Below are 26,237 nucleotides of genomic sequence, written 5' to 3' on the forward strand. Positions count from 1 at the left end.
AGCGAGCGAGGAGCCCGGAGACCAGCCGCCCCGGCCTAGTCCTCCACAGCCACGAGTCGGCCGGCGGGCGGGCGAGCGAGCGGAGAGCGCGGCTTCCCTCAGCGCGGCGGGCCCAGGCGGCGTTTGCGCTGCTCCCCGGCGGGCGGGGCCTCCTGCGGGGCCGGCCGGCTTCGGCGAGGCGCCCCCGCCGCCCTCGAGGCCGAGCCGCAAGCGCAGGGCGGGCGGGCAAGGCAGGCCGCGGGCGGCGGGCCCCGGAGATGCGGCCAGGATGTCCGTGTCAGGGCTGAAGGCCGAGCTGAAGCTGCTCGAGTCCATCTTCGACAAGGACCACGAGCGCTTCCGCATCGTCTCCTGGAAGCTCGACGAGCTCCACTGCCAGTTCGTGCTGCTCCCCGCCGCCGCCGCCGCCGCCCCGACCGGCCCCGCCACGGCCGCCCCCGCCAGCGCCGCGGGAGGCAGCCTCCCCACGCCGCCCCCGCCGCCGCCGCCGCTCACCATCCACTGCAACATCACGGTGGGTGCCGCCGCCGCGCCTCGGGGGGCCAAGGGGAGCCGCGGGAGGCCTCATGCCCTGCGGGGGGGCCGGGGGGGTTGCCCAGCTTTGTTTTGCCTTTCTCCCTCCCCCCTTGACCCGGGTCTCCCCTTCCTCATCCTCACAACAGCCCTGCGCTGTAGGGAAGGCCGGGGAGGGGCTGGGCTCCCACGGAGCTTCATGCCCGTCTGGAGGGGAGGGAGAGTTCCTCCGGAGTAATTGCTCCGGGGCAGCGAAGGAGGGTCAGAAGCACCTAGGAGGGAAGAGGGGCTCTGGCTGGCTCCCCGCTGCCCCCCAGGAGTTGAGGGCTGGGGCCTCCTTACTTTCTTCTCTGTTCTCTTTCTGCATTTCTATCCCAACCTGTTCCTCCCAAGGAGCGCAAGGCGGGTACCTGCTTCTCCCGGGATTAGAGGGCAGAGGCAGCTTGGCCCAAGGGTCACCAAGTGAGATTTGAACGCGGGTCTCTCCCCCTACACTGCACTGGCTCTCTCACCTGTTTGCCCAAATTGTCAGAAGAGGGGTAATTTTCCAGGATGTGGGGTCAGGAGCACCCAGGAGGGCTGGTGGGTGTTGTGTCCTCAGCCCAGGAGCCCTGCTAGAAGGGGCAGGAGGTGGGGAACAGTCCAAGAATTGGGAAATGGGGTTGGGAGGTGGCCATAGCCACAGGTTTGGGAGATACCCTTCAAGGGACCTGGGGGATTATTAATTTGGGACAGGCTAGGTTTACTATGCCAGGGAGAAATCCTGGGAGTTGGAGATTGGGGCTGGCCCAGGTTTGGGGCTTGTCATTTTGGGAAATAAGAGTTCTGCTGGGGGGGGGGACCCCACAGTGGTTTGATTTGGCCTCCTAGAAAAGGGAGCTTTGGGGACTGGGAGTAGGAGTCAGGGTGGGGTAGAGAGCCATGAGCTCAGATTGTGAGGCTGAGTCACTCCAGAGTCTGGAGAAGGCCTCAATTTCTGGGGATTAGAATGAGGCTGGTGATGCTCCAACCCTTTTTTGACATATTTTTTTATTGATTTTCATACAGTTTAACAAATTCAGTTTTCATACAATATTCCCTTCGCATTTTGATTTCCCATCCTCACTTCCATGATGTTTCTGTTCAAATCCTTTGATCTACTGCCTTAGATATAATACATATTTCTATAACATATATCCTACATTACATTCCTTTATTGTTCTTATTCCTTTGCTTATATTTCCGGTTCTGCCTGTGATTTCATTTGGCTATAATATTTTATCAGATAGTCTAAAAATTGCCTCCACTCTTCCACAAACATTTTATCTCTTTGGTCTCTTACTTTTGCCATCTCCATAGAGTCGAAATCTCCTCTTTTGTTGGAACTTCTGTCCATTTCTGCATATACAATATTCTGGTTGCAGTGGAAGTATACATAAAAATTTAACCAACTTTTTTGAGACCTCTGCCCCAATTATTCCCAAAAGAAATGCTTCAGGCTTCTGGGGGATGACTGTTTTAAAGATCTTTTTTAATTCATTGTGTATCATCTCCCAAAAGCTTGTTGTTTTTTTACAAGTCCACCACACATGAAAAAAAACCATTGGGACTGTTTTCATTTCCAACATTTACTTGATATAGTCTTATACATTTTAGCCAGTTTGTTAGGTATTAAATACCATCTGTATATCATTTTCAAATAGTTTTCCTTTAATGTGTAGCAAGCAGTAAATTTCATATCTACTTTCCACAACTTTTCCCATACAACCATATCAATATTATGTCCCAAATCTTTTAGCCCAGTGTATCATTGTAGATTTAACCAATTTGTCTTTCGTTTCCCATTCTAATAACATTTTGTGCATTTTCAAAATCATTTTTCCTTTACCTTTTAACAGTGTTAATTCAGATTCAGATCTTTGGTCTGCAGTCATACCTCGGGTTGAAGTTGATTCAGGTTAAGCGTTTTCAGGTTGTGCTCCGTGGCGACCCGGAAGTAATGGAACGCATTACTTCTGGGTTTCGCCGCATGTGCAGACTGTTAAAATGACGTCACACATATGTGCAGAAGCGGCGAATCGCGACGCGTGCAGACGCGGGATGCGTTTGCTTAAGGATGTGAACGGGGCTCCAGAACAGATCCCGTTCGTATAAAGCCATATGTCCTATCTTTCTTACATAGTTCATTTACTTGATGATATTAGAGCCATCCCATCACTCACTTTTGTTGTTTCAACTCACAACAGTCTCCAGAAAACCTTAATATGTAAAACCTCTATATGTACCCCATTTTGCTTCCACATTCAATTTCTTTTGTGCACATGCCTCTATTGGAGATAACCACAATGGTGTTTTCCTTTCGAATAAATTTTTATATTGGGTTCACACACTAATTGCGATTTAAAAATTCTTTGTGAACCTTACCCTTCTCATACCATAAATATGCATGCCACCCAAACCTTCTAGATCAAATAACCATTGGTGTCCAAACTTTTTTCAAAGGGGGCCAGATTTGATGAAGTGAAGGGCCATGAGGGCGAACCAAAGTTGTTGGCCCTTTTTTAAGGATTGAAGTTGTTGAGGTTTTTTTTAAGGAAAGAAACTGCCACTGAGGCCAGATTAAATCAACCGGTGGGCCGGATTAGGCCCCCGAAACAGACTTTGGACATACCTGAAATAACCTATTGTTTTTCAGTTCCAGCCATTCCTTCTTCCAACTCATACAGGCAGCTTTATAACATAGTTATAAGTCTGGCAGTGAAATTCCTCCTCTTTCTTTAGCATCAGTTAATATTTTTAATTTAATCCTGTTTTCCTCCCCATCCCAGACTTTAGGACCTTGACATTCTAGAGAAAGGGTTGGGGGAGGCATCATTTCTTGAGGTGGGGAAGATTGATAGAGGGTAGATGAGGAGGGGGGATTTCTTATGTTACTCTAGGGCTTGCTTAGTTATGGGGTGGCAGGCGGGGAGGCAGAGAGTCATTCCTAATGAAGCAGAGAAGAAAAGATACCCAAGGTTCTTTTCTCTTCCTGTTTCAGTCAGATGCGCTGGTGGCTCATGCGTAGCTATTGGGGGGGGGGGACTAGCCAGGTGTTATGTCCCAGAGGGGCGCCATTGAGGCTCCCAGCCTGTGTGTGTGTGTGTTCTAGGTGTTCCAAACTGGGTCTTTGAAGCATGGGGTGGGCGGGTGCGCGTGCGCGCCTAAGATCAATAGTCCTTTGGTGGAGCATACATGGGGGCTACTCCCAGAAGATCAGGTGGCGACAAGAGAGGCTCTGTTGTGGCTGTGTTCTTAAATATGAAGGGAACTACGTTACCATCCAGATCTCACATGGCTACACTTGGTTTTTTGTGTGTAAATTCTGAAACTTCATAGTGTAAAAACTTACTACTCAGAACTTCATTTTCTCCTTCAAAGTTGAACAGTTATCCCTTCGTTAATTTGTTTTTAGAACCTTTCTTTGCTCTTCTTCGACTACGCAGTAGGCATATTGCCTCTCTTTCCCTCTCTGTTTTTCCCTTTGTTTTCTCTCTGGAAATATGATTTGCATTACTGAAGTTTTGGGAAGGGCAGTCTGAAAGGAAATGTACTTCCCTCCTCTTCAGCCATTCAACTTCTTTAAGTATAGGAGTACTTGCAACAGACAGCTTTGACAAAAGAAGCCAGAAGATTTTGTTTCTTTAAATTGAAACAAAAGTGTTGCAGGGCGGGTGTATCTGTGTGTGAGAGAGAGCAGAATGTGGGCAAAGTGCTCCTCCCTAATTAGTTGGAAGTTAGATGAAGTAATTTCTCTCCACCCATGATAGGTGGAAGCCCAGAGAGAACAAGGAGTGTGCCCATATTGTTGAATGTGTGACCTGCTTTTAAAACAAGGCATGAGCTGAGTAACTGCCTTTCCACCAGCTGAGGAGGTACTAGCTTGAAAACAAGTCAGGAATTCTCTGTTTGGAGTAAAAAGGTAAGGGATCCCTGGTCGATTAAGTCCAGTAAAAGGTGACTGTGGGGTGCGGCGCTCATCTCGCTTTCAGGCTGAGGGAGCCAGTGTTTGTCCACAGACAACTTTCCGGGTCATGACTAAACTGCTTCTGGTGCAACGGGACACTGTGAGGGAAGCCAGAGCACATAGAAACACCATTTATCTTCCTGCCACAGCAGTATAGTGATACCTCAGTTTTCGAATGTCTTGGAAATCGAACGTTTTGGTTTTTGAACATCTTGGAAGTCAAACGTTTCGGTTTTCGAACACCGAAAACCCAGACGTAACTCGGTCCCAGGATGGCTGAAGAAAGCAGGACTTGAGATCACTTAAGGAAAAAACCCAATTGAAGAGAGGTGGGCAAGGAAGAAGGCTAGAGTTGCCCCCTGGCCAGACTTCTCTGCCATTAAACCCACACTCTGCTACTGGTTCTCTCTCTCCTCTGAGAAACTACATGTGTTGAATTTCTGCTTCCTATTCAGCATTTAAAGGTGTAGGAGCCCTACTCGAAAGAAATGGGTCGCAACCCAATGTAAGACCATGAAGGGCTGTGAGCTGGGAACATTTTCCTTAATGTTTATAGATTTGGAGCCCACCTTTTTAAAAGACAACTTTCTCATAAGGAAAGCACACAGATATATCACTCAGACTGTTATGTCGTATAACTATATATACACACACATACATAAAAATATAAAGCAGAGCACTAAAATTAAAAGTTCTAATGAACATGCAGGCAATGAAACACATTAAAATAAAATCAGCCGCAACAGAACCTTAGAATTATAATGCAACCACAATAAAACAGCATCACAGATTGCAGGTCCAATTAAAATAGTTACCAAAAGGCCACAGTAAACAAATAAGTTTTCAAGGTCCATTTGAAGCAATGGAGCCTGTCTGATCACGCTTGGGGAAAAAGTTATTTAGATACAGCATGCAAATTTACTACTTTTGTAATATGACATAAATTTAAAACGTGATTTCCCCCCACCCTGTTGAATCTCCCTCTTTTCTCAGTTTCAGTTTGTTTGGTCTATATACTAAGCATCAAAGGTGAGTTAAGAGCAGAGGTACACAAGTTTGAAACCATCAAAAGATTTATTAGCCAAAAACTAACACTAGAGTTACAGGATTTGATAAACTCTTGTAGGAGTGGTAGGTACCTGTTGATGGGAGCCACTAGTGCAGCCTACTGCATCCTGAATTGCCACACACCATCGTAGTTCACACCCCTTTGGAAGTTTTCTTCTCCCACAAGGCAAATGCCATAGGGTTCCTATTGTGTACATATTGCTGTACGCTGCCTTGATAGTTTATATGAAGGCAGTATATAAATGCTATTATAAATAAATTTAAATTAATGTTGGCTAACAGCTTGCCACCCCTACTGGTAAAACAGCCCTGTGACACTCGGCTGTGAAGTGGCATAACTCTTTTTGCAGGCTTGCACGTTGGTGCCATACCTTCCTGCAAAGCTGTAAACATTCTAGGAATTCAATGCCACCGGTAAACTGGCAAAGGGTTTTGAGCCAGCAGTCCTATGCACACTTCAAAGTAAGCCTCAGTGAAATTGGTGGAGCTTGTTTCTGATTAAACACAGATAGGGTCAGGTTACATGTTGGTTGAAATGGCTGTGTATGGCACTGGGCTTCCTTGATGAGTCTTGCTTATTTTGTGGAAGAAGAGGAGACAGTAAGTTCATGCCAACAACCGTTCATTTCTCTGTCCTAAATATGCCCAGGGTGGGAAGGAGCAGTTGTGGTGATATGCTGATGACTTACTGTCATTGTGTAGGAGAAACTGAAAAGGTCCCTGCTTGCTTGCAGTGTGTTAGGACTGTAGTTTTATAGAACTAATGCTCAACTTGGCTCAGTGCTGTTTTAATGTGACATGTGATGAAAGTGAGCTCTTTCAGATAGGAAAAACTCAGGATTGTTCTATACAAACATAGAAATTCTAGCCATGTCAACCATCGCTGTTGTAGGAATGCAGAAACTCTGCTTCTCTTTGTGTAGGAGAGGAATCCCTATTGGATCTTAACTGGTTGAGATCCTTTATTCCAGCCTTCCCCAACCTGGTGGCCTCCAGCTGTGTTGGACTTCAGCTTCCATCAGCCTCAGCCAAGGGAGCAATGGAAATCTCCAGCATATTTGGGAATTTGCTAGTTACACTTCTCTTAAGCACTCAAACTGAAGATGTTCTAGCTCCCTGCTTGGCCTTGTCATCTTTCTTATACAGAAAGCAAAAGGTGAACTTTTAATATACTGAAATATTAATCTTTAATGGAGGCATATCCCAATATTTACTCCCACAAATCCATATTGTGAACAATCCTTGAATCTACCAGTGGACCATAATCTGTGTCTGATTTGCCCCTAAACATAATTGTAGAACTGGGGTGGGACAGTGTATGATGTCAAATAATAGGCAGAGGACTTGGGGACAAATATTAATTGCTGGTGAAAACTGAAATGGCTGAGATGAGAGTAGTGGTAGCTCCCCGCCCCCTTGTTTTCCTGTTCATCCAGGAATGAGAGAGCTGACAAGTCAGCACTTCACTTAAAAAAAGGCTGCAGGGAACAATGCTGTGATACAGCTTATTATTATTATTATTATTTTAAATCCTGCCTTTACTCCAAGAAACTCAGGTCGGTTCCCCCCGTTTTATCCTTGCAACAACCCTTGGAGTGCAGGTTAGTGACTGGTGCTAGGTCATCTAGTTGGCTTCGTGACTGGATGGGCATTTGAACCCGAGTCTCCCTGGTTGTGTTCCAAGACTTGTCCACTGGCTCATGCCAGTTCTTCCAACCTGATCCAGAAAACAGTGCAAGAAACACATCTGAAACATATTGATGAGGCAGCCATAACCATTTATTTGACTTGGATTGTGGTTCTAAACCCATTGAACCAAAGTTGGGTTTATTTCTGAGTCAAGGGCCAAGTAAGTGTGCTGACACCATAAACAGGTTTATTATGCTAAAAAGCTTTCACTGTCTGGCAGCCACACTTAACAGCAGGAAGCCCTGTGAGTCCTATGAGGGTCTCAAGAGCGAAAGGAGTGCAGTAGTCTTGAGGTGCCTGTTGTTCCTCCCCTGCTCCCCCAAGGGGCCTGCGGACTAGGAACTTGAGTGCCACGTCAGGCACCTGCCCTACTTTGGGAAAAGCTGACTGAAGCTGTTCTTGGGACTTCCTTAGCAATGTCAGCGCGCCTTTGGTACAGAGGTGTCGTACTGTTTACAGCAAACAAGATGTACTTTAGCTCATGCTGCTTCAAGAGGGAATTGTCTGTTCTGCCTGGAACTACTGTCCCTGCTACACAGAATTGTGTTTGTATGTGGTCCTTACGCAATTAACAGATGAAGGCGTTGACACACTGGATAATTGAAAATGGCTGTGCCAGCTTGTCATAGGCAGTCAGACTCATTTTATGTCATGGGGTGTAATTCTAATGTTGTGTTCTTTTTTTTCATGGCCAGCAAGGCATTTTGGGGCATAGGACTACTGGCAGCAGCTGACCATCTGAGTGTTTACTGGCCCAGGGTGACTTGCATCATGATCACATAGCCAAAAGTTGGGGAATTAATCTTCTTCCTAAGAGGAGACTCCTGGAGGTAGTTTGTGTGAACCCAAAGGCTTGATAGTGTGTAGGCAGCATCAGTAGTACTATAGAGCTCGGAGTTGCAGTAATTTCCCTTCAGAGGTGTAAAGCAATCTGTAAAAGCTGCCTTGATTGTTTCTGCCCCTACCCCAAAAGAGATATTGGCATATTTACCTATACCTATATTTACCTATACTTGTAGGAAGGGGAGATATTTTCTGCATTCTAAACCTCCTCTGTGGACTGGAGTAGGTATTATCAACTTGTTTTTTTGGCTGAAGCCTCCGGGCCTCCATAGAACTGCACAGTGAAGAAATGCAGGTATTAAATGCAGCGCTCTCTCCCCCGCCTCACTCCAAAGGAAGGAGTGGGCAGTTGCTAGCTGATAATAAATATCCATTCATCCTGCCTCCCTTCCAGAAGGGAGGGAAGCTGAAGGAGACTTACAGTGTTCACAGTCATTTCCCATCCAAGCACAGACCAGACTCCATATACCTTCTGACCATAGTTCTAAATTGTCAGACACCCTAAATAGCTCCTGCTTCCTTCAACATGTTTTAATAAATAGCAAGCATCCTGAATCATGGCAGGAATCTTGCAAAATAAAAACTGGTGCCAAGCAACATGACCCATCTGCTTCTAATATAAACAGTGGAACTTGGTGCAACCTATGGGAAAAACTGCATGAATCTGTTCCCTTTTTGAAAGCTGCAGACCGTCTTGACTTTTGCTAAGACCTGTGCTAAGCGTTACATGCTTCCTTTAGAGGGTCAGCATTCAAGTAGCAGAAATCCAGTATTAAGGGAAACCAGGAACTCTTTGATCTAAAGGTGTGTAGAACTGTTGGTCATTAGGGATGTTTGTTTTAGAATATGCTAGTTTTGCAGAATAAACATGAGCTTTTGTTATGTCTTCAACGGGGTTTAGTTCTGATAAACAGCAGTTCATTTGTGACTGGGCTGTACAGGAACAGCCTCTGTATAGATATTTCCCTGCACATAGGAAAGCATCTAAAACTTTTCTTTCTGATCTATTTATTCTTCTGTATGGAGGAGCATTTGATCATTTGGGTCCCCTATCTGCAATCTGATATAATGTATCGCATAATCAGATTTAGCACATCCATCTGCTGTTTGTGACAAACTTGACAGATGTTTATCATACATATAGTAGCAAGGGAGTGGGGGAAGCAAGTTCACCAACAAAGCAAGGAGAGACCTTCTTGTGCTTGGTCATAATCCATTTTCAGATGGTTTCTACCCATCGTTCTACCCGGACGCTGAGGTCCAGCGCCGAGGGCCTTCTGGCGGTTCCCTCACTGCGAGAAGCCAAGTTACAGGGAACCAGGCAGAGGGCCTTCTCGGTAGTGGCGCCCGCCCTGTGGAACGCCCTCCCATCAGATGTCAAAGTGATAAGCAACTACCTGGCATTCAGAAGACATCTTAAGGCAGCCCTGTTTAGGGAGGCTTTTAATGTTTGATGTATTATAGTATTTTAATATTCTTTTGGAAGCCGCCCAGAGTGGCTGGGGAAGCCCAGCCAGATGGGCGGGGTATAAATAATATATTATTATTATTAATAATAATAATAATAATAATAATAATAATAATAATAATAAATTTTATTTATATCCCGCCCTCCCCAGCCGAGCCGGGCTCAGGGCGGCTAACAACAGTCAAATAACAATCAAATAATAACACATTCTAAAAATATTTCATTATAAAAATTAGTTAAATCAAATTGATGGCAACCGATTAAACAAAATTCTGTGCAGGTTGCCAGAGGAGGGAGTCAGGCTGCGCCCTGACCAAAAGCTTGGCGGAACAACTCTGTCTTGCAGGCCCTGCGGAAAGATGTCAGATCCCGCAGGGCCCTAGTCTCTTGTGACAGAGCATTCCACCAGGTTGGAGCTGCAGCCGAGAAGGCCCTGGCTCTAGTTGAGGCCAGCCTAACCTCTCTGAGGCCTGGGACCTTGAGGGTGTTATTATTTGAAGACCGTAGGTTTCTCTGTGGGGCATACCAGGAGAGGCGGTCCCGTAGGTACGAGGGTCCTAGGCCGTATAGGGCTTTAAAGGTTAAAACCAGCACCTTAAACCTGATCCTGTACTCCACCGGGAGCCAGTGCAGCTGGTATAGCACCGGATGAATGTGATCCCGCAGCGAAGACCCCGTAAGGAGTCTCGCTGCGGCATTCTGCACCCGCTGGAGTTTCTGGGTCAGTCTCAAGGGCAGCCCCACGTAGCGCGAGTTACAATAATCCAGTCTGGAGGTGACCGTCGCATGGATCACAGTGGCTAGGTCAGGGCGAGAGAGATAAGGGGCCAACTGCTTAGCTTGGCGGAGATGGAAAAATGCCGCCTTTGTTATAGCTGTAATCTGCGCCTCCATAGAAAGGGAGGTATCGAAGATTACACCCAAACTCTTAACGGACGGTGCTGGCACTAATTGCACCCCCGCAAGAGATGGGAGTTGCCCCCTCGATCCCATATCGTCCCGCCCCAGCCAGAGGACCTCTGTCTTCGAAGGATTTAACTTCAACCGGCTCCCACGTAACCATCCAGCCACAGCTTCCAGACATCTGGTCAGTGTGTCTGGGGCCGAGTTAGGATGGCCATCCATCAACAGATAGAGTTGGGTGTCATCAGCATACTGATGGCAACCCAGCCCAAAACTCCGGACAAGCTGGGCGAGGGGGCGCATAAAGATGTTAAAAAGCATCGGGGAGAGAATCGCACCCTGAGGCACTCCACACACCAAGGAGTGACGCGATGACAATTCCCCCCCAAGTGCCACCCTCTGTCCCCGACCAGAGAGAAACGAGCGCAGCCATTGAAGGACTGTGCCCTGGATCCCCACGTCGGCAAGGCGGTGGTCCAGGAGTTCGTGATCCACCATGTCAAAGGCTGCTGACAGATCTAGAAGAATCAGCAACCCCGACCCGCCTCGATCCAGCTGCCTGCGGAGATCATCTGTTAGGGCGACCAGAGCAGTCTCGGTCCCATGACCGGCACGGAAGCCGGACTGGAATGGATCCAAAGCAGATGTTTCATCCAGGAACCTACCAAGCTGTTCAGCAACCGCTCTCTCAATCACCTTACCCAGGAATGGAAGATTTGAGACCGGGCGGTAATTGGATAGATCTAAGGGATCTAACGATGTTTTCTTTAAGAGCGGACGCACCACCGCCTCCTTCAGTTCCCCTGGGAATATCCCGGTGCCAAGGGACAAATTGATGATATCCCCCAGGGGGGCCCGCACCTCGTCTGGACACGCTCTAATCAGCCATGACGGGCACGGGTCAAGAGGACAGGTGGTGGGCTTTCCAGCTTGGAGGAATCTGTCCACATCGGCTGGAGATATCCGGTCAAAGTGGTCCAATACTGGACCCGAGGACAGTCGAGGGGCCTCCAGTTCCTTTATTGTATCCAAATTGGCAGGGAGGTCATGGCGGAGCAACAGGACCTTCTCCGCAAAAAAGCTCGCAAATGCCTCACAGCTGTGTGTCAGATTGTTATTTAAATTTGGCTGTCCTTCAAGGGACGTTAATGACCGGATTATACTAAATAATTGCGCCGGGCGAGAGCTAGCGGATGCAATGGAGGCCGAGAAGTAAGACTTCTTAGCGGCCTTCACTGCCATCTCATAGGTTTTCATAAAAACCCTGTAAGATGTTCTTGAGGCTCCGTCACGGGCACCCCGCCATACTCGCTCTAGCCGTCTGAGGTCTCGCTTCATTTTCCGAAGCTCCTCGGTAAACCAGGGAGCCCGGTTTCTGCGGGGTCGCAGAGGGCGCTTAGGTGCGATCTCATCGATGGCTGCCAGGAGCTGGGTATTCCAGCCCTCAACAAGCTCAGTCAATGAGTCGCCAGGGGGAGCAAGGTCCCGCAAGGCTTGACGGAATCTATCAGGGTCCATCAGCCTCTGCGGGCGAGCCCAAATCGGCTCGCCACCTAAGCAGGGTGGGGGTGGAAAGTCAATCCTGGCCTTCAGAGCGTAGTGATCAGACCATGGCACCTTCATCGAGGGAGACATGATCACATCTATACCGGCGCCAAAGATCAAATCCAGTGTGTGGCCTGCTTGATGTGTGGGGCCCGAAACAAACTGGGAGAGCCCTAGTGTCGCCATGGAAGACACCAGGTCCAGAGCCTGTGAGGAGGGAGTGGCATCAGCATGGATGTTGAAGTCCCCCAGTACCAATAGGTTGGGGAACTCCAAGGCCCAGCCGGCCACCGCCTCCAGCAGGCCTGACAGGGTGGCTGCTGGTGCGCTAGGTGGCCGGTACACCAGCCAGACAGCCAAGCTCACCTCGGAGCCCCACACTAGGCCAACACATTCAATGCCGGGGATCGATGGCGATGGCAGAGCCCTGAAAGAACAGTCTTCTCGGATTAATAATGCCACCCCTCCCCCCCGGCCCACAGTCCGCGACTGGTGGAGGACGGAGAAACCTGGGGGCGCCATCTCTCGCAAGGTAACAGTTTCCCCTTCGCGCACCCAGGTCTCCGTCACACAAGCCAGGTCGACCCCGTGCGAGGTGAAGAAGTATTGCAGGGTGGCGGTTTTTTTGCCTATAGACCTGGCATTGCACAACACCAGTGACGGAGGTGAGTAATCCTTGCTCACCCTACCTTCGTCCCTCGGGATGGGGCGCAGATTGGAAGGGGTACGAGCATATCCATATCTCGATCCCCTTCGCCTATGACATCTGCCCCCACCGCCATACCTCCCTCGCCCCACTACGGTAGCAATCCCAAGCCTCAAACCAACCTCCATTTACAGAATAGAAACAAGTCAAATCAAAAACAATTGTACCAACACAACAAATCCCCACCCCACTCAATAGCCAACCCCAAACCAAACTAAAACAGAACAAAATAGAAATACATCAATAAAAACCACCGTTCACGGTTGGACAACAAAATAACAATAAAAACCCCTATAAAACATTTTAAAATATATAAAAACATATTAAGCATTTGCCGCGGCAACATCAGTGTCCTTAAGACAGTAGCGGTGGCGAGTGTGGGCCCCGCCCCCTAGACCTGGAGGAATGTGCCTACAGGAGGGAGCGGCCTTCCTCAGCCCCCACGGTGGAGCCGCAGCAATTATTATTATTATTATTATTTGAGGATACATAATTAAAATAAAAATTTTGAGGGCCAGAAAGCAACATTTCTGTGCACAAGAAGCTGCCCAGTAGCAGACCTATCTAGCTTGTCTGCTGCTGCTCCCCAGAGTGTCAGACAGAGGCTGCCTTTGAAGATTTTGCAGATTACAAGCACTGAGAACAGTCCTCCTGACCTGGGATTCTCTGCTCCAGTTGCCACATCTCTCTGGAGACAATTGCTTTGTGTCCCAGGTGAGAAGCTATTGGTAGATCTTCCACTTATACTGTATGTTAGACCTTTACTAAGGGCCAAATTAGACATAAGGTGTGTGAATGCGTTTGATGCCTATTCTTTAGCTGCCAGGGAGTAGGGAGGGCCTAGGCAGCATTGGAGCCAGAGCGAGTGGGGTGGATGAGTTTAATTCTCCCTCCCTGACAAAAAGTGGCAGCTCTGAAGGTGCTGTTTGTGTGCAGTTTCAAGGGAGCAACCTTTTGTTGTTGGGTCAGTGGAAATGTTGAACTTTTCTTCCTTCTCCCCTGTGCTCCCAGTCTGTATTCATTACATTCATGTCAGTCAGGCGTTGTGTCTGGTGTTCTCCTGAGCCTTCTCACTTTGGGGGTGCACCTGGTGTCCACAGACTAGCAAACAAGCCTCAAGAATTGCATTATAAATGAGGGTGTGCCTGGATTGTCTCTTGAATGTGGTACAAAGCCAAGCTGCTTTGGTTTTTTTAAAAAACAAACAAATCTTATTTTAGGTTTGCATTGATTCTTTTCTTTTAGCATTAGGCCTGACATCTCATTTAAGAAGATTGTGTGTATGTCTGAGATGACATACTTTTCTGATTGGAATTAGGGTTGAGTTCCTTCGAGATAGGTTAGTCCCATATCTTTTTAGCCACGCTTAACCTGTTCAGTTTTTATATAATTACTTACTGGAGTAATTAATGGCTCAAGTATGGATTCTCCACCAACAAATTCTGTCTCTCCAGTGAAGGTTTATGTATGGAGAGTATTAATTAGCATTGGGGAGGGTGAGGAAAGAACAAGAGGGAGCTAATTATGCCTGAAAGCTTCATCTGAAATGGAAAGAAGTGTTACATTAATTATTCCTATAAGAAATTTGCTGCCGTGAAAGTAGCCACATTCTGTGTTACCTTAGAAAAACCCTGTTAGGCTGCGGGGACAGTGTTTGGCCCAAGGCCCTTTGGGGAGCTTCATGGCTATCCAGTGATTTTAATCTGTTTCCAGCATCCAAACCTTTCACCAGCCCTGCCCTGCTCTGCTCTGCTCTGGGATTCCTCAGGCATTTATTAGTGCCATTTCTGAGCATAGGCTTGTAAATAACCACTCTTCTTGGGATGGGATGAGACCTTGGAGGAGGAGCTCCAAATGGAATGCATAGTCTCATTTCAAGTTGGAGTCAGCCCGCTTCAGTCTGGATCTGGGGTTCACTCCCTATCTCTGCTGCTGCTCTGCTTTCTTTTACAGACCCCCCCTCCCCTGCTGGAGGGAAAAGGCTTCACCTTGGGGAAGTAGGCAAGAAGCGGTAGAGGGCTCACTGACACAGTTCTGAGTATTGTACCAGCCAGACGACAAGGAGTGAAGCAGGCACAATTTTCACTCTTGCTCATTCTCACTAAACCATAGTTTGACTTAGCTTTATGTGCAAACTGAGCTGGAGGCAAGGCCTGTGTGGTACAGTGGTTAACAATATCAAACTAGGTTGAAATCCTCACTCTGTTCTGAAGCTCACTGGGGAACCTCAGGCCAACCTACTTCACAGAATTGTTGTGAGGCTCAAATTAGGAAGGGGAATGTGTTCACAGTTCTTATCTCTTTGGCGGGGATAACGATGCATGGAGCACCCATTTTCGGCTAGGACAATGGGGCTCCTGGTGTTCACTGGTATGCTCAAAAAGCCAATGGAGGGGTTGCACATCTCAGATTGGCCAGACGCAAACTGCTTCCTGCTGACTAGCAGGAACACTTACCTTCTGATTTTGGCGACAAATTACTATGATATGTAGGCATGCAATTTTCCACACACACCCTTTGGCTAGTGGCTCATGTGAACATAATTTGCACAACTGTCTTAGTGACCCTTTCCTAGAAGAAAGTGGTTGTACCATCAGAAAAAGAAGGAAAAGTTGAGATGGCGGTTGAAGAAGTTGGTGCTTTTTCTTTTCAGGCAATTAGTTAAATCTTCATAGCCAAGTGTGCTCCCTGCTTTGGAAAACAGTTGCCTACTCTACATAATTGACTTTCTGTGTCTGTCTGGAGTTGAGATGGGGAGCTGCAGAGGTCTGCTTTATTGGTTTTTTAAAAAGCATTCTTTCTCTCACCTTGATAATGGGACCTACTTTATATTTTAACAAGTGCAGTTCTCCAAAAGCTTTGAAATATGAATGTGTAGTTCAGGCATAATACTTACTTACTTACTTACTTATTTAAAGCAGGAGTCTTATCCCTCTTCATCGCCAATATGGTTCGTGGACTCAGATGACCCCAACTTGACTTCAGTATTGGAGCGTTTAGATGATATTAAAAAGAGCAATACTCTGGTAAGTGATCACCTGTCCTCCTTTGCTTAATCTGGCATTTGGTTATGAACTAGGTATTAGGTGAGAATCCCACAGCCATGCCATTGTTTGGTGGTGCCTTTTTTGTTTTAAGCAAAAATATTGCTTGTGGTTTCACAAGTGGCACTCCTTCACCAGCTGGCCATCTAAAAATATTTGATCTAGAATAGTGTCTCTTTCAGTTTGCAGAAACCATTTATTCACAGCAAAGGCTCGTGCAGGGTAACTACCACAAATGTTTTAGCAATTGCAAAAAGCAGAAGCCAAAAAACAAGTGTGCTTTGCGTGGAAAGGGGGGCATGTTATAAATAACAAAATTGTCCAATTGTATGGGAGAAAGCAGGTGGGATTTTTCATGCTTTCCTGTCAAAAATAATTTCCAGATATTGTGACAGTACCTCTTAACACATAGTGCCAAAACTGAAACTAGCGCTGCCCTCTTTTCTTATCATAGCTGGCTGTATTATGACTTGCAAGCAGGAGAAGAAGAGCTTCAGAGTGTGATTCTTTCATGCTGCTTTCTCTGACACAGTTCCCTCCAGTTGTTGTGGGACTGCAGCTCTCATTGGCCCCAGCTAGCATGACCATGGAGGGCATCAGGTTCATAGAATCATAGAATCCTAGAGTTGGAAGAGACCACAAGGGCCATCGAGTCCAACCCCCTGCCAAGCAGGAAACACCATCAGAGCACTCCTGACATATGGTTGTCAAGCCTCTGCTTAAAGACCTCCAAAGGAGGAGACTCCACCACACTCCTTGGCAGCAAATTCCACTGTCGAACAGCTTTTACTGTCAGGAAGTTCTTCCTAATGTTTAGGTGGAATCTTCTTTCTTGTAGTTTGGATCCATTGCTCCGTGTCCGCTTCTCTGGAGCAGCAGAAAACAACCTTTCTCCCTCCTCTATGTGACATCCTTTTATATATTTGAACATGGCTATCATATCACCCCTTAACCTCCTCTTCTCCAGGCTAAACATGCCCAGCTCCCTTAGCCGTTCCTCATAAGGCATCGTTTCCAGGCCTTTGACCATTTTGGTTGCCCTCCTCTGGACACGTTCCAGTTTGTCAGTGTCCTTCTTGAACTGTGGTGCCCAGAACTGGACACAGTACTCCAGGTGAGGTCTGGGAAAGGCTTCTTCAAGAAATCATAGTGGTTTCTTGTATTTAGTTTTAAAGCTACCCTGCCTTTACACGTGACCAAAGCAGAGGGCTGAAGTCCTACTGGGCTTTCCAATGTATGTATTTCTACCACCAATTCTTGAAATCAAATTGGGGGTGTTAACCAAGGGGCAATTCATAATATGCACTACTGGGAAATAATATTTCTTCCTAGCCAAAATTCTTGGCTTGTGGGACTGCCGTCTTCTGGATGGGTGGTATACGCATGCAAAGCCCAAGCCACCTTCTTGGCAGCCATGATTTGATGCTACAGTCCCAAAAATCTTAACCATGGGAATTCTGGAGCAGCAGTAGGATGGTAGAGCATCTAGAAACAGGTGTTGCTGCTGCTTCCCTTGCTTGGCTGCTTTTAGGAAGGAGACAGTTGTCCTGTTCAGGTTATCTTCTGATGCTTTGGATTAGTGTTCCAGTTGATATCATTTACACGTGCCTGTTGGTGAGGATGTGTGTGTGTGTGAGAGAGAGAGAGAGTGTAAGAGTCTAAGCAGAGCTGGCAGTGTGTTGGAGTTGATCACAAGTTATAATAAAAAGAAGTATAGCAATAATAGCATTCCAGAAAGAAGGTTACAACTGGAAAATCTATTAAATGATATTTAGTATTTATTGGCAAACTCCTTCATGATTTAATTTTGTTCCAACACATCAAGAAGGCTCTCCGGCTGCTCATGAGCATAGATTCGGTTTTCCTGGAGTCTCTTGTAATGAGCAATGTTTACCATTCTCAGGGTTTGCCAAGCACTGTGAAGCCAGTTAAGCTGAAAACATTTGAGACACATCCTGCTTCATAGTATCCTGAATTGTCTATAGATCCACAGCAACGTAGTAGTACCAAATGTTACTCTCACTCTTACTCTGCACTACTGGAGTTTAAACACTTTTGGTTAAACATTTTCCAGTCTGTAACTGCTTCATACTGCATCTTAAATCTGAACTGTGGACTATTGATAAGTGTAACATGTTTTAGACCAATGCATACAGTATTGTGTAGGACATCTAATGCTAATGTGTAGATGTGACATCAGAATTCATGTGTCCATTGCCAGGCAGGCAGGATAGGCTGTTCTAAAAATGAGATGTTGGGACATCTGCTTAAGTTTCTTGATGCATATTTTGAATAAGAATAGATTACAAAAATCAAAGGGTCTGGACTAGACTCATTCTGTTAGGCTTTGCAGCTTCAGATGAGTTGGAAAGAGTCCTGATGCAGCAGCAAACTCATCTGGAAAGTTGTGTTTTCAGAAACAGTTCCAAGAAAGATAACTATAACATTTTGGCATTATTATCCCAGATTCGCCTTGTTGGACCTGTACTAGTTCTGCCTCTTTCAAGGCTGCCTGGGAGGTAGCTGGTTCTAAATAGGAGCAAGCGACACTGTTCATTCCTACCCATGAGTGCATTATGCTTTCTGCATCCAACAATTCTATGCTTGTTTCCTAGCCTGTGGCTTCATCTGCTGCTTAATAGCATCCCAAAATAGAGCCACATTTCCTGGTTATCTAAGGTTGCTGGGCAGGGAAGGATGTGACCAACTTTCTACGACATGAGTTTGTAGCTCAAACTGGGGCCTTAGCTAGTTCTGCTTCTGTAAGCCAAGCATGTTACCTTCCCAAGCAAGTGTTGGTAGAGGCCCTGCCTTGACCTAGAGATCCAGAAGCTATAATTCTCCCTCCTCCGTCTGCCATGCTCTGCATACAGTCGTACCTTGGAAGTCGAATGGAATACGTTCCGGAAGTCCATTTGACTTCCAAAACATTTGAAAACCAAATCACGGCTTCGCCAATCAGAAGCCATGGAAGCCCCGTCAAACGTTCAGGTTCGAAAAGAACATTCGCAAACCAGAACAATCATTTCTGGGTTTGCGGCGTTCAGGAGCCAAAACGTCCAAGTTTCAAGGGGTTCGACAACCAAGGTACAACTGTACTCAAATTTAGTTAATTTGCCCACTAGAATCTATGCTATAGTTAAAATCTACTGAGGGGGACTGTTTGGGTTGCAGAAGCTAGTGCCTTCTGTTGGTTGCTTAAGCATTTAACAGTAGCTGGTCATTATTTCTCCACAGTAAAAATGAGGAGTTGAAACCTGCTCACTCTTATTTAAAAAGGAGCTTCAGGTGCTTGGGAAAACAGTGGCACTGCACGACGAAGCCAGACTTGACATGGGGTCTTATGGATGCCACTAAATCTGTCTTGTTGTTTGTCTGAAAAACCTTGAAAGTAAATCATACTGGATACAGTGGGATAGAACTATCTAGTAAGCATGCTTAGGGTTGCAGCTTTAACATTCATAAAGAATTACACAGTAAGTGCTGTACATTTTGCTCAAACAAAAATCTGCAAATCGGTCTAATAGATCTTTCATTGACACTTCCACGCTGAATGTGCCATTCCTAAGCCTGTCTTTGAATGGAGGGGTATTTAAAGGGAAACAGCATTTTGCAGGCTAAAAATAGTATCCTATGGGCTCTGAGCAGGGTGTCAAGAAGCAAAACACTGATGTATTGCCGGAGATCCATAGGTGGTCACAGGTCCCAGCTGTTAATCTGTGCTACCATAGGTGCAAAACTCAGGTTACATGTAGCTTATTGGGAGCCAAAATTCTGTCTGTTTTGGGCTGCCGCCAGCAAATGGACCCTCTCCTCTTGCCTTTAAGGTAAAGGTAAAGGGACCCCTGACCATTAGGTCCAGTCGTGACCGACTCTGGGGTTGCGACGATCATCTCGCTTTATTGGCCGAGGGAGCTGGTGCACAGCTTCCGGGTCATGTGGCCAGCATGACTCAGCCGCTTCTGGCAAACCAGAGCAGCGCATGGAAACACCATTTACCTTCCTGCCGGAGCGGTACCTATTTATCTACTTGCACTTTGACGTGCTTTCAAACTGCTAGGTTGGCAGGAGCAGGGACTGAGCAACGGGAGCTCACCCCGTCGTGGGGATTCGAACCGCCGACCTTCTGATTGGCAGGTCCTAGGCTCTGTGGTTTAACCCGCAGCACCACCCGCGTCCCTCTTGCCCTTAACACTTGATAAAAACTAGGATTTGTGTGTATGTGGTAAATGTAAAAGCACTTAAGGCCCAGATGAATAGGTGCTTTGAGTGTGTGTGTGTAAAAGTGGTAATTTTCATAGGGCTGGAAGGAAGTGCAATTGCCAGTCCAAGGCAGAATGCTCTGCAGAGCAGGACACCTGATCCGGGCAGCAAAGGGCTGGTGTTCCATTTCCAGGGTCTTGCAGGACAGATGGGTCCGGATGGCACAAGCCACAGAGAAAATTTATTCCTGGTACCAAATATTCTGTCAGACACCGAATTTCTATAAATTTATTTCTGTAAACAAACTAGATGTTTGTTAGTTTTTGAAGCATATGCCTAATGATTCTGTCTGTTGTGGTGCAGTTAAGACTAGGGCTGGGTGATGTCTGGTTTTCAACATCATGATATATCAGCAGCTGAATACTGAAATATGCTGATATATCACAATGTCTGCAAAGCCATTGCCTTGAGTCCTAACCTCCAAAGCAGGAGAAAACAAGCATGCTCCCTCTTCCCTATGACAGTCCTTGAGATATTTGAAGATAGCTAACATATCTCCTCTCAGTCTCCTGTGCGTATGGAACTCTGATACATCATGGAGAAGGGTTCAAGCGAATCCTTGTCTCTGATGTGCACACTTCAATGCTCAGGGTATGTGCTTTCAATTGAGCAGTTCCTCCAGGTGGTGCTGGCAGGTCAAGAGGACCGTCCTGCGTGCCCTCCCAGAATAGATGGATAGATACAAAATGGAGGAGGCTGTTGCTTTATTAATCTGAGTACCAGGAAATCTAAGACTTAACAATTTATAGCCTTTGTATATTATAGGGTATATTATAGTCATTTGTTTAAGAGGTGGGTATCCTCTTTGTTGGGCACAGGATTCAGGGCACAGCACGGCAAGCTTTCATTCAAATAAAACATGAGAACAAACCATTCACCATTTTACTTGTTTTGTAGCTTCTCCAACAATTGAAACGATTGATATGCGACCTCTGCAGACTATATAATCTTCCTCAGCATCCTGATGTTGAAATGTTAGATCAACCATTGCCAACCGGCCAGGTAAATCCTAATGTTCCTCTGACTCACAGGTGCTAATGGGTCTGCTTGATGTTCGGGCTGTGGGCACAGATTGTTGAACCTCCCTTAAGCATGCTGCTGACCAGACATAGGAGTGCAACATGGGGTTTTTTTGTGGTGTGTAAAGGTGACTAATTCAAAAAATCATTTCTATGCAGAGCAAGCGGTACTCATTGTTTTGTTAAGGAAAACAACATTCCTCATTGTTTGAGATGAGTATTGTGTTTATCTTTGTGATGGAACAAAGCAGGGTAGGCTTATAAAGAACTTTTAGGTTCTGCTGCTTAGTCAGTTCCAATGAGGGCGAAGCTTCCCTATCTTCTTGTTCCTCCCTTACATGCAAGATGCTTACTCTCCTCCAGCTTTAAGAAGCTCACTGTGGCCTTCGTAGCGCTGCCTCATTGAGAAATTAATCTCTCGCCACTAGACACCTCTCTGTTTCTAATGTTTTTTCCAAAACTGATAGTTCTTTATCAGAGTGCAGTCAGTGTGTGCATATGTTTGCATCTTTGTGTGTGCTTCTTTATAGCTCATAAGCTCAATTCCTATTTTCAGTAATGGTGTTTAGCATTTGTAACATGCTTTTGAGTGTTCAAAGCATATCATGTGCATTATCTTGTAAACCCTACGGGACGAAACCTCCCTGAAAAGTAAGTGAGTGTTGTTATTGGGAATGGGGTGCTCAAGATAGCATGTGTTGTGGCCATCTAGTGAGATTATAGCAGAGGTCAAATTTAAACTTACTCAGCCTCTTGGCCGCTAGCATACTTTTTCTTTTCTTTCTTTTTTAAACTGAAAGTGATAGTAACAAAGAATCTGATTTTGTTATGTTCCAGAATGGAACAACAGAAGAGGTTACATCAGAAGAAGAGGAGGAGGAAGATATGGGTGAAGTATGTGTGTGCGCGCGTCTGTGCATGCACATGCATGCTTTCCTTGTAGTAGTAGTAGTCGTAGTAGTAGTAGTAGTAGTAGTAGTAGTAGTAGTAATAAATAAATAAAAATTTTTTTTTATTTACGTCCAGCCCATCTGGCTGGGTTTCCCCAGCCACTCTGGTCTGCTCCCAATCGAATATTAAAAACACAATACAGTATTAAACTTTAAAAACTTCCCTAAACATGGCTGCCTTCAGATGTCTTTTAAAAGTAGGATAGTTGCTTATTTGCTTGACAACTGATGGGAAGGTGTTCCACAGAGCAGGCGCCACTACTGAGTAGGCCCTCTGCCTGCATCCCTGTAACCTCAATTCTCGCAGGGAGGGAACCGCCAGAAGGCCCTCAGAGCTGGACCTCAGTGTCTTTGTTATTCTTATTCCAGCTTCTTGAATCTGTCTAGGGAAGGAGGAGTGGAAACCATGGGGAATCAATTGAAATGTTACCAAGATCTGCCCTCCTAAAGTTCAATAACCCTTCTGTGTGCAATCCTTATCCCACCCAAACAGCATTGTGCATCTCTGTCTGACTGCCAGGGCCCTGCAGTAGAGCTTCCCTTCGCTCCTGTGCACTCTCCTCCCTGTGTGCCTATTCCTGAGATAACTGGGTTCAAAGCAACGGGGGGCTTGTGCTTCCCTTTCCCCTGAGCCAATAGTGCACATTTAGGGCAGGGTGAGAGAAACAGCCATGAAGTCTCAATTGCTTTTGTAAGCATTTTGCCAGTGAGATACACCAGCATTTTTGCCCTTGCTTGTGTTCTCCCCCATCCCTGCCCTGTATGAGAAACCCTGACTGATGCAAAGCACTAAGGCACATGAATTTTGCTGTTGTTGGCTTGTTCTTCTTAAGTAGTATAGTAATTTTGTCTTGTAGGATATTGATCTGGATCATTATGATATGAAGGAGGAAGAACCTGTTGATGGAAAGAAGACAGAGGATGATGGCATTGAGAAAGAGAACCTGGCAATCCTAGAAAAAATCCGAAAGAGTCAAAGGCAAGACCACCTAAATGTAAGAGGCAATTAAACAAATAAGAGCATGCTGTAGAATGCATACAGCATTTCATTTTCTGCACTGTTTCTTGCAGGAATGTATGTACTTTTAACACACTTCCGTAAATTTCATAGCTATATTGGGAGTTATGCTTTCTGTGTATGCACTTACTCTGCTTATACATATAGAAAGAATTTAAATCACTTTACCAAAAATGTACTGTTTTTTCTACCTTCCAACTTGTTAAATATTTAAAATTAGTATCCTAAATGATTGTGCCAATTTTGCAATATTGATCATTGGTAGCCTTCTTTTAAACAGCCTTTTAATGGCCCTGGTACTGTTCTTTTAAAAGTTTTATCAAATCAAGCTACCCTTAACTTATTTTTAGGGTGCAGTCTCTGGGTCTGTCCAGGCTTCAGATCGACTTATGAAAGAACTCAGGGATATCTATAGGTCGCAGAGTTACAAGTCAGGTAAGTATCTGCATCTTTTATGAGCAAAATCATAACATTCCATTCTGATCTGGGCTACGATATGCAAAATTAAGGCTGCAATCCTATATAATGTATGGCAGGGGTGGCCATTGTGGTGCCTTCTAGATGTTTTTGCCTACAGCTGCCATGGGCCAGCTGACTGGGGCTATTGGGAGTTGGAGTTCAAAACATCTGGAGGGTGTCAGGGTGGCTAAACTTGATGTATAGTATACTTGCTTGTGCTGAACTATCTGGGACATAGCTATGAGTGGACATGCATAGATTTCCGTTGTAAATGTGCCCAAATCTGAAACTGAGTAAGTGGCTTGTTTTGCCGTCTTTTCTAGTGTCTGTGCTATCAAATTCTGAGCTATTCCTCTGTTGCACTCAGTTCAGTATTCATACTTTTAAGATTTTTTTTTAATGAAATTATAAACGTTGTGCACTTTTTCAAAGTGTTGCAGGTGAAATACTAAACAACCATCAAACAGTTTGAAATCTGTGTTAAGTAAAGAAAGCACAAAAACCCTCAAATTTCACAGTCCTGTCCACCAGTCACAGGACTCCCTCTCTGAATCAAAAATCAATTGCAAATTCCCACACAGAAAGAAAGTGTGGGAAACCCCAGCTTTTATCTGTAGAGTGTAATATCTAGTCTGTCTCAGTATTTGCTTACAAATGGCCTGGCCTTGAAAATGCTTTTCCTGAGAAAACCATTTTCTCTGTCTCTCTCTCTCTCGTTAATCAAATCACAGTTGACAGTTCACTCTCCCAGTTTACCAGAAAGTCCTTGTGTTGCATTCCTAGTATGTACTCCACATTCTGCAGGTCTAAATCACCAGTTGATTTCCTCCACCTCTCATGGCTGCTGCATATTTTTAAAGGCAGCACTCCCTAACTTTGCGTATGAAGGGCAAAGGCTGAAATTTTCTGCCATTGCGCTCTCGCTCTCGCTCTCTCTCCTTAACACAGAGTTAAAACCTTCTTCAAAGACTACAGCATGATCCTTCCAATATAATACAACCAGTTGTGCAGAATCCTTCAGTTCCCTATGTTTATTAGCATATATGAAACTGGCATGCTCCAGGGCTTTTGTCCTATGTTCTCTTGAGAAAAATTGTGCATTTACTTGGTAAACAAATGCTTGTAGATTTTCTCCTATAGATCAGCACAGCCAGCCAATTATCTGACCATCCTCTTCATTCTGTACGTAGTTCAGTTCCTGAAATAGCACAGTCGAGGAGTAAGACATTGTTTGAGCTACCTCCATATTGAGTTTTTAGGCTTTTTTTCAGTAGCGATTTTTTCACAAGGTCAGGCTGTGTCTAGGAGCCTCAGTGGCATTCATAGGGTGTTAATACTGAGCACAAAACCAGGCATTTGGTGCTGGCAAAGATGTATACATCTGAGTGTGTCCTTGCAGCTGCAGAAATATCACAAGGGTTCCCAGAGGCTGTCAAAAACTGGCCTTGACTTTTGCGCTTCTATGAGAGTTTGAATTGGGTGGCTACCTTAACTTATAAAAAGGGTAGCTAGATTTTTTAAATTTTATCCAGACATCTTTACTGAAAGTTCAAAAAGTACATACTTGTATGTGCACTAAACATGATGAGACATAAATAAAAGAGAGAAAAAGAGAAACAGCCCCCGTGTAGAAGGGGAAATAAAGGGGGGAGGGGAAACCCAAAACTGTATACTTTACAAAGTTGTTATTGTACTCCACCAGATCTTAACCTATTACACTATTTGTAAGAATGGATTCCAAATATCATTGAATTTGTCCATGGCAAGTCTGTGTTTATATGCAAGTTGTTCTTACGTGGCGAGTTTGTATAAGTCCCCAATCCAATTGTAGAAGGGAGCAGCAATATTATTTTTCCAATTCTTCAGTATCCGTCTTTTAGCTGTGGTCAGGGCACGGAGAGTCCACTCATATTGTCCTTTCGTAGGGTTCCATGTGCTTGAAAATATTCAAGAGGATACTTTGCTCTGTAAATGTAAGGTTGTTCCGTACAGTTCTGTTGATGATTACAGTTACCTTCTGCCAAAAATATGTCAGTATAGGACAATGAAATAACATATGTTTTAGAGAAGTATTATCCCTATTGCATTTCCCACAGTTAGATACCTTAGGTAGCCCGAAAAGGGTAGCCAGAATAACTGGAAAGTGCAGCCCACTGAAGATACGGAAAGAAGGAGAGGCTTTTGTAGAGTAATACTTGGATTTATTGAATTGAGCTTTGAGTCTTCTTAATGGATATTGACAAAAAGGTAATTTAAATTAATTGCGCCCATTTTAAAAAAATTACTCTTTGAAATATGATTCATGTTTGTAGGTGGCTTTAATTTCTTATATTAGATTTGAACACTTGTTCTAAGATTTTATTAACAAGAGATATGAAATGGGAGTAGAAGAGTGGGGGGAAAGGTTGCTATAACTTATATAATGGCATTGCTTTCAGGGATTGTACGTCTCTGCGGGATTTAGAAACTTAAAAACCCTTTAAATTAAGAAAGTTTTTTTATAAGCCTTAAAAGGAGCCAGGATTTTCCCGAGGGTCCCTGCCTGTCATAAAATCATGGAATTGTAAAGTTGGAAATAACCCCAAGGGTCATCTAGTCCAGCCCCCTGAAATGCAGGAATCTCAACTAAAGCATCCATGACAGATGACCATCCAGCCTCTGCTTTAAAACGTCTAAGGAAAGAGTCACCACCTTCCAATTGAGTCCTGTTCCACTGCTGGATGTTCTTCCTGATGTTGGAATCCCCTTTCTTGTAACTTGAAGC

The 26,237-nt window shown here is 45.2% G+C and overlaps 1 protein-coding gene across 4 annotated transcripts in view; it reads left to right on the top strand.

The window, feature by feature from the left end:
* Positions 1-210: 210 nt before the first annotated feature.
* Positions 211-26,237, top strand: part of UBE2Q2 (ubiquitin conjugating enzyme E2 Q2) — a 43,003-nt gene continuing 16,976 nt past the window's right edge. The window contains exons 1-6 of one of the 4 annotated variants that reach the window (XM_083460774.1): positions 211-514; positions 15,639-15,746; positions 20,925-21,029; positions 21,884-21,940; positions 22,854-22,991; positions 23,365-23,449. In XM_083460774.1, the coding sequence (XP_083316900.1) occupies positions 269-514; positions 15,639-15,746; positions 20,925-21,029; positions 21,884-21,940; positions 22,854-22,991; positions 23,365-23,449 (739 nt within the window). In that variant the 5' untranslated portion in view covers positions 211-268. The remainder of the gene's footprint in view (positions 515-15,638; positions 15,747-20,924; positions 21,030-21,883; positions 21,941-22,853; positions 22,992-23,364; positions 23,450-26,237) is intronic. The other 3 variants (XM_083460775.1, XM_083460772.1, XM_083460773.1) reach the window with 3 other exon arrangements.

Source organism: Podarcis liolepis (assembly GCF_965112155.1).
Source record: "Podarcis liolepis genome assembly, chromosome: 9".
NCBI classification, from domain to species: Eukaryota; Metazoa; Chordata; class Lepidosauria; order Squamata; family Lacertidae; genus Podarcis; species Podarcis liolepis.